A 9,150-nucleotide genomic window follows, 5' to 3' on the forward strand; every position below is an offset into this window, starting at 1 on the left:
ACAATTTGGTATTGTTGACACAGAATATAAATAAATAAATAAATAATATTAACCTATGGCTGTATTTTATTTTCAACTTCTGAGCACGGTATTTGAGATGTCTGCTGTAACTATTTACGAGCAAAGTTGCGAGATAGAACCAATAGAACTGCTCTAAGGATAGAACTCACGTGCGTACTTACGGAATCTATAATGGCCGTCGGCGCCGGCAACTTTGGTGGGGATGGTATGGCGAAACTCCACACCTAGATCTTGCACCATGTGGAAATTCCACACCCTCAACGTAGCGAATTTTTTCTTTTTTTTTCGTTTAGAAAAATACATAATCCAGTATCACACGTGATACTTATTTCGTATAATTAAAAATCAAAATGCGATATGCATTTATGTCAAGTATATTCGAGTTCCAATTCCTACACCTACTAACAGGGCTCGATTTTCAAGAGCCTAAAAAAATTTCCTACAGCTAGCAATTTTCAGTGTAGACGCGTTACATTATTCCAATAAACATATTTTGATGAAATTTTGAAATCTGAGTGCTGTAAGGGGTGACAAAATTGTTTAACCGCCAAAAACGGTAAAAAATTGAGACGTCGAAACGGTGCCTCGCTTGCGGTTTGAATGAATTTAAAAATTTCGAAAAACTGAAAACACGATTTTTTAGTGGATATTTATTTGAATATGTCCAAATGGATTTTTTTATTTTATATTGACTACAATTTTGTCATCTTAACAGTATATTTTCGGACCGAACCAAATATACTGTTGGAATGACAACATTTTAGACAATATAAAAAACATATTTATTTGGACGTATTCAACTAAATATTTGTCAATTCAACACATTTTCTTTTCTCAGTGCAAAAAATGAGGTGTACTATTTCTTCAGAATTAATTTATCTAGAAGCTTGGAGGTTTAGATTTTTTTAAATCTTTTTTCCATCAATTTTTATAACAATTACTGCTACGGTTATAAGTATAAAAAAACCACTGGTTAATTTCTAATATTTAAAACCATTGTAAAAATTGATTAAAAAAAGATTCAAAAAAATCTAAACCTCCAAGTTTATATATAAATTAATTCTGAATAAAAAGTACATTTCATTTTATGAATTCGATTGATTTTCATATTTTTTATGGATTTTTAAATATTGAGTGATTTGTCGTCGCGCCAATATATTAATATTAGCGTAATTGAAGATTCTGATTTTTGCCCCCCCAGCCCCTTTCTAGCCACGTCAAAAACTCCACGCCCTCCGCGGCGATGAGTTGCCGGCGCTGATGGCCGTATCGATATTTTTATTTATATCTTGTCTTGATGAATGATGGGTTATGAAACTGAACGAACTCAATCGTATTATATCAATGTATTTTGAATATGGAAAATATAAAACGTAAATAATACAGTACAAAATCAGGTATGCATTTTCCTATGATATTTTGTATTCTAGGGTGCATTAAATACTATTTATATGCCTTAGATCTAGGATACGTTCAAAATCTTTCAAGAGATCTGTAGGAACGTGTTAGTTTTTAACATATTTAGGAACATCTTCAACTATATGTGACTAAAGCCAGTCATAAATACATGTATTCATTGTAATTGTATGGCCATACATTTTTTTCGCTGTATAAAATTACGGCGTACTAATACCAATAGATATTCAGGGTTTCCGGCACTGATTCACATAAGTCTGTAATAAAAGTATGTGCCAACAAATTGGCAATTTCTGTTTCTGGCCGTCAATAATGAATACAAATGATAATTCTAGTAACAATGGTATAAAAGTAACATTGCCAAGGCGAGAAATATCTGAATTACAGTACACTTTACAAGACTTTTACTAAACCTTTATGCTAAGTTCTTTAAGCCACATCGAACCAGCGATCAGATCGAATTAAAGTGCGCAAAAGCATATGCCCCGCGATTAAGCAGTTTGAAGTTATTACAAAGGGAAAAAGCTAATATAATTAACAATTAATAGTAAAAAGAGATCATGAGAAATAAACATTTAGTCAAATATAAGGTAATACTGTAGTGAAGAAATTTTCCTCGATATAGGTAATAATTTGCCGTTTCTTATATACTGAATTTTATCAAAAATAGAAAAATTTCAAGCGAACGAATGCATGTGTGTTATGTACGCACTCAGATTATACTTTTATTCTTATATACGTGCAACACTGCAAACACACCGCATTGAAGCTTCGACTCTGCGGTCTTTCAAGAAACGGTAGGAAAAAGGCGGGTAGTTCTACCATTGATTTTCTTAACTTTTGTTCCCGCCTCGCCTGTTACCGTCAAATCCACCTCTGCTATTTTCGCGTCCTGTGCCCAATCTTCATTGACCCCCGTTACGTCTGCCCCCACCGCTGCGACTACTACCAGCATCGGAGCGCTCACGCTGCTTCTCCTGTGCCCGTCTTTCTTTCCATGCGAAGTGCCGCTTAGCCATTCTCTGCACTTCATCAGGTACATCCTGAAGAATAAAAATCAATCAAGATAACTACTCTATCAGTTCTAAGGAATGTTCATGTCAATTTTTTATTCGAGTACTACTTGACGGTCACTTCTGCCGAGTCATTTCACTGTATATATTATGTATGTGTGGCATCAATCATTATTCAATTACCTGATTAGCTTCCTCAAGGATTTCGATAAGTTTTTTAGCGTGTGACCAATCACTTCGGGTCATTAAAGTAATACTTTGTCCTGTTTTTCCTGCCCTTCCAGTCCTGCCGACTCTATGAACATATTCCTCAATATCTCGTGGAAAATCATAGTTGAATACGTGCCTGTCAAAGTATAAGCAAAATAATTGGGTAAATAAACAGTTAAAAAATAGTTAATCATTCTCCATCTTCAACCTCTGTAATACATGAATGAAAAAAAATAAGTTTCTTACGTTATGTCGTCGATGTCTATACCGCGGCTGGCAACGTCAGTCGCAAGTAGAATTCGAACCTCGCCGGATTTGATATCATCAAGCGCCTGCTCTCTATCGCACTGCTCACGGCCACCATGTATACTTTGACTGAGGATACCTTGCAGTGCTAAATCGCTAGCTAAATCATCAACACGTGACTTTTTACCGATGAACACGATCACTTTGTCATCACAGCCCATATTACGGAAAAAATCATTTAACTGTGGAAAAATGTTTCAACATTGAGTCTGTTCACATTGTATAATATCACGAAGCATTACAGAACAAGTAGATCTGAGTTCAATTCATTCGTACGATCTAGTGTGTATCTTCGAAGTTTTTGTTCCACAATGTTTGTTTAGTCAAACAATGAAAGGGTAAGACTAAGATCTACCCCCAAATTTGAATAATTTTTTTTAGTAAGTCGGAAAAATTTCGACGAAATACTGTACCCACCATTTCTGGTTTCTCGCTCTCGTCTACTACAAGAATCGTTTGCATTACAGAATGCACAGCTGCTAAATTTAGCGATCCAACACAAACTTGGAGCGGGTCTTTCATGTAAGATTGGGCAAGGCGTCTGACTCCAAGTGGCCAAGTTGCACTATCAAAATATAAGTACAATAAATTACGGATAAGTCAGTGTAAAAACATGCTTGATGATTATAGGAATTTCAAGTGACAAAGAGAAAAACCTTACCTAGTCATAACAGTTTGACGGTCAGGACGGATGTCTAACAGAACTTTTCTAATTTGCGGTTCAAAGCCTAAGTCAAGCATGCGGTCAGCTTCATCAAGTACGAGATAAGTGATGGATGCTACATTCACATGCCCAGATTGGACTAAGTCATTCAATCTTCCAGGTGTTGCGATGATTATTTCAACTCCACGAACTATTGTATCGACCTGATCCTTCCGACTTCCACCTCCGTACACACACACTCTGCAATCAAAGAATTTTGTAATAATCAATTGACAGATATTGTCACCTTTCTCATTCCTAGACATTACGAGTAAGTCGAGAATGTTTGCGTCGTATAATATTTCGCAAATAACAGGATTATTCTCTTGTTTATCTTGTCTAAAGTATGGAGTAAGCTGGTTGCATAACGGACAATAAGAAATTGAAAGAAATAACGAATTGGCACGTACGCCTTTATTCCCCGATATTCGTACTTTCGCACTTCTTGCTCAATTTGCAGAGCTAATTCTCTTGTTGGAGCAATTATAAGAATGTTCGGTCCACTGCGTTCTAATCGTGGAACAGTCTGTCCCTCGATATGGATTAGTGCTGGCAATAAGAACGCAAGTGTTTTACCTAAAATGAAATAAAATCATTTATTTCGTTATCATGATATCCAGTGAGTTCAACACAATATCAGCAATAAACTACAAGTTTCAAATAGTGTACCTAACAGTTACATACCTGTGCCAGTCTGAGCAATTCCTATAAGATCCTTGCCACTTAAAAGGATAGGCCATGCTTGACATTGTATGGGACTTGGTTTTACAAATCCTTGCCTTCGTATCTCTTCCAAGATTTCTGGGTAATCCTGAAACGATGAGACATTACAAAAAATGTCTATACTGAATGAAATGACAAGTGAAAAATTTTCAGAAAACTATAAATCGATATTTACTGAAAAATGTATGAGTGATCAAAGTATGACTCAAACCTGAAATGCTTGTTCGAATGTTTCGATGGGATTTGGTATTGTTAGGTCATCACTGCCTTCCTGACCATTTTCGTCAATATCTTCAAAAACTTTACTAACGGAAATGTTGTTGTTTATTTTCCGAATATAAGACGCTTTCCCTTTTGACATATTTGCCACGACTGGGTCTTCGTGGTAGAAATTTTTAATGAGCGGCGGACATTTAGCCCATTTTTCCTTGCGGAATTCTTCCTGATGTTAGGAAATGAGAAGTTGGATATTAAAAAGTACATGCGATGTATCCCTTTCTTTATACAGAAACAAGCACAACTCAAGCATTGATTTTCTGTGATACTAGATTGAATATCAAGTTTTGGTTGGAAAAAAGTTCACATAAAATAAACTACTGTAAAGTGGCAACGTGTTTGGGCAAGTGGCTTTGTACCAGCATAACATGGCAAAATCAGTTCAATCATCTATTATACAGTACAGTGTTTTGACAAAAAATACTTACGTAGTCTCTACTGGCTTTGGACCAGTCGAAATTTAAAAATTCATCATCATTGTCAGCGGTGGAATGAGAACTAACTTTTGGTGGCGGTGATGGCGGTGGTTTGTCAGTTAATAATTCATCAATCAATGCTTTAGCCTTTTCTTGTGCTTCCGGAGAGCCAATCAAAGTCACTGGTGTATTTATACAGTCCACTGGTTTACCAACCTATGTAGAAATATCAAGGGAAAGTAACATGAGGTAAAACTGGAGAAGTTTAATCACGTAATGCAGTTGATGCGCTTTAAAATGAATTAAAATATGAATTGCAAAACTAAGAAATGGAAGCAGTAATAAAACATTGGTTTAATTTAGTTGGCCAATTGTCAATTAATCCGCTGCAACGACTATGAAGTTGAACTCATGTTTCTCCGAGTTGTGTATAAAAAACTTGCCAGAACTAAAGCATCAATTATTTAAACTAGTAGATACGTACATTTATCTTAGTATCACTCTGGTCTTGCAACTCCTTAATTTTGCAACCTCCTCTGCCAATAAGTTTGCCAACTTTTGTGGAATCTATCAATATCTCAAGTCCTCGAGATTTTGTAGTGTTTTTATTCTTCCATTCTGTTTTAGGTCCGCGATCCCTTCCACGGTTTCCCCTAGGTCGAGCACCATTGTTATTTCTCCAGGTTCCATTATCTGTATTAAAATTATCATATAAGTCCGTTCACTTGGATACTAAATGTAGTAAAATGTATCAACCATTAATTTCGCTCGTTTCAATTGTGTAATCGAGTACTGCAGATTACTCTAATAATCTATTTTTAAGATTTTAAGATTTATAGGATTATTTTTTCCTCAGTCACCATGGCTTGTGGAGGGTCCGCTTCCATCTCGTACATAATTCTGCGTACGTATATTCTCAGTATTACTCTGCGTATTTTCATTGCTGTTCCACTCATCGAGGGCTCTGTAAATTGGGTTCATTTGATGAAATTGGTTAAAACCGTTTGATAATATGAAGGGTAAACAATATATATAGTTGACTGCTACATAACGCACTTGTTTATTCATTATTCTAGTTATTTATCAAGCAGAAAATTACAAATTTTGCATGAAATTTTGATTATAATGTAATAAGTAATTGTGTGCACTATTAAATTTTAATTATCAACTGCATAATAATGAATTAAATATCAGAATTGAAAATACAAAATAATCAATAAGTCAGTTTATACAAACAATAAGTATTCAATGAATAATATCTTTCCAACTCGAGTTGGAATATATGATATTCTGCTTTCCATTATTAAGGTAGTACCGTGATAAATCACTTTTCTTACAATATCTTTCAATTTTTGAATACACATAATTTGAAGTGTCCTTTATACGTAGGAATTTTTTTTAATAGACCTTGCCGTACTAAATTTTGAAATATTAGCGATCAAAAGTCGTACAATTTACATGTATTCCCTATCCCGACCGTAGTTAGAGTGAGCATTTTATTTAATAAGAGCCATACTTTTCTTAGAATTTTTTTTAAAAACTGAGAATTATTAATTGAGGATATAACAAGTAATTTTTTTCAAAAAAAACATAAACAAGCAGTATTCATTTTTTTGTAAATAATTCTTAAAGTTTGTTGCTTTTAATGATTTTCAAACTTTCTCTCATAACCTGACCCGTGAGAAATAGTGACTTGGCAACGTTGCCCTACGCGGGAAGTTCAAAATGCCATAAAGGCCCAACGAATTGAAATAAATGTCAGAACTTTGCGGATATAGGTTACGGTACAGCAGTCCTTTTTTGGACAAATCTGCCGTTTCTTAATCGCGAAGTCATTGTGTATTATTTTCAGTCTCCAATTATAACTAACCTCAAATTGATTTCATAACAATACATTTCTCTACAACACATGCTTGACGGGCAAGAGATACTGAGTTAGAATGCAACGTTGCCAAGTCAGACAAAAGACGCAATGGGAAAATTTTTATACTTCTGCGCATGTGAGAGGAGGCGCAAAGGTGTACTGTATCTCAACTACTTTTTACTTTAGTTATAATGTTTTATACAGGGGATATTTCTCTGGAAGTTGAGGACTGCTGCTATCACGGTACTACCTTGACTGGTAATGTTTATACTATTCAATTTTGCACACGTATGCGAAATCCGATTAATGCTAACATTATTCATGTGTTGCAATTATGCATGAATCGTCGTGCATGCTCTTGAGTAAAGTTACAACGCCGATATGCAAATGTAGGTTAACCCTTTCAGAGGCACATTAAAAAAAAAAAAAAAGTTATCAGTCAGTGGTGCACGGGGTTTTCGGGGTTTGGGGTCGCTGATGACGAATCTGAGGTTAGATTTACGAAATTCAAGATGGCGGGTCCAAGATGGCGGATCCAAGATGGTGGACAAAATGTTAAAAAATCACGAACTTATAAAAAATCACGAACTTATAAAAAATCAACCGACTATGCCAAATTTAATATGCGGGGGTTGTTTAAGTCGCTGATTACGAATCTGACATGAGATTTGCAACGTTTAAGATGGAGGATCGAAGATAGCGACTATTATTTTCGAAGTCCTAAATAAAAAATGGAATATGGCGCTTATTCTTCCTTTCAGCGTGACCCAAAACTAACGACGTGGATACGGGAAGAAACTAGTCCCTTTTTAGTTATTGTTTTCTTTTTTAGGTTTTCTCATTTATCCACTCAAATGGAAAAGCGCTAAGAAAAGCCAAAAGTTCTGTGTGACAATAGGTCTAGTTATAAGTATTCAAGAGTTAATTTTTGATCGGGGGTTTGTATTCGCCACCTAGTGATGGAATATGGAATCATTCGCCATTTGCCTCGTGTAAAATTATATTATTTACGTACTCAGCGCACCGTAAGAGATGGCTTTGTCAAATACGTTTATTGGGTTATGGGGTTTTGGGGTTATTCAAAATTCAAAATTTTTTTTGAAAAAACAGGGGTGTCAATAAATGTGCATAAAATATATATCATAGTACTAAACATAGAAAACATTGATAAAAATTTTCATAGCTCTAGCTCTATCAGTTTGCCAATAGCAGATTTTTTCCCGAAGAGATGGATTTTTTTTTAATTCAATGTTTATGAGAATCAAATAAAATAAGTCAGTTGGCCTAATTATTCATAACGGTTACATTATTTAGGAACCTAAGTGTCTGAAAAATGCCTTAGTAAACGTTAAAGACCCGAAACATCGGAAAAAAATAAAAAAATAAAATAAAATAAAATAAAATAAAATAGGTGAGAAGAATATACTTTCCACTGTCTCCCAAAGGGTTAAGGGGGTGTCCTGGTTGGCTTCGACGTTGACATTTATACCTCAAAATATCACAATCCACGTATCTCAAACACAAAGAAAGGCTTAAAAACCCTGTTCTATAAGCAATTCTGAAGAAAAACACTCGAATACGTTTTCATTTGAGCAAGAAATAAAGAAATGGCACGGATTCTACGAAAATGCAATAATAAATCCGTAGAATATATGCCAGTTATTTATTTATTTCACCGTGGAAATCGACCAGGGCATCCCCTTAAGATAGAATTATAGCAGCGTATCTTATTGTTTTCTGAACGTCGTACGGTAAATTTTGGGTTCAATTGTGAGCATAACGGTGCTTGGGCGGTCGGGGTTAAGTCCGAAGAGGTTAGAATAATTGTTTACAAATATATCATAATAACGCTGTATAAGAAATTGCGAATATTATTCAACTGTTTTGAGTAATTGTAGAATAGATGCGCTGTAAATTAATTGTACTTACGCCATTTTAACTGTGGCTTCAAAAGGTAAGAACTTCTTTACGTAGCACTCGTCCCTGTGCACGTCTTATCCAAGCAGTGTTCAAACAGCGACTGAAGAGCGTCAGGACTTCAGAACAGCGGCAGGGCAGCGTCTGATTCAACTGTTCAAAGTCTAGCTACGCTAGGAATTTTACAGTTAAGTGATCAGAAAGCTTCTTTACGTAGTACTTGTTCCGGAATACGTCTTGTCCAAGCAGTGTCCAAGCACTGACTGAACAGGGTTGGGACTTCAA

The 9,150-nt window shown here is 35.3% G+C and overlaps 1 protein-coding gene across 1 annotated transcript; it reads right to left on the bottom strand.

Moving 5' to 3' along the window:
• Positions 1-1,352: 1,352 nt before the first annotated feature.
• On the bottom strand, positions 1,353-9,150 carry LOC107222143 (probable ATP-dependent RNA helicase DDX43). Its single transcript, XM_015661377.2, has 12 exons — positions 8,878-9,150; positions 5,945-6,048; positions 5,569-5,777; positions 5,097-5,300; positions 4,604-4,834; positions 4,354-4,480; positions 4,080-4,245; positions 3,628-3,870; positions 3,384-3,531; positions 2,907-3,148; positions 2,634-2,796; positions 1,353-2,480 (listed from the first exon to the last, which is right to left on the bottom strand). The coding sequence occupies exons 1-12, from the start codon at positions 8,880-8,882 to the stop codon at positions 2,343-2,345; spliced, it is 1,980 nt and encodes a 659-aa protein (XP_015516863.2). The 5' UTR covers positions 8,883-9,150; the 3' UTR covers positions 1,353-2,342.

The sequence above is a fragment of the Neodiprion lecontei genome, chromosome 3, assembly GCF_021901455.1.
Source record: "Neodiprion lecontei isolate iyNeoLeco1 chromosome 3, iyNeoLeco1.1, whole genome shotgun sequence".
Classification (NCBI taxonomy): Eukaryota; Metazoa; Arthropoda; class Insecta; order Hymenoptera; family Diprionidae; genus Neodiprion; species Neodiprion lecontei.

Coding starts and splice junctions, on each gene's coding strand:
- LOC107222143 (XM_015661377.2), bottom strand. Junction 5,778..5,944: donor CGGACCCTCCACAAGCCATG/GTGACTGAGGAA, acceptor ATTTTAATACAG/ATAATGGAACCTGGAGAAAT. Junction 2,797..2,906: donor ATAGACATCGACGACATAAC/GTAAGAAACTTA, acceptor ATACTTTGACAG/GCACGTATTCAACTATGATT.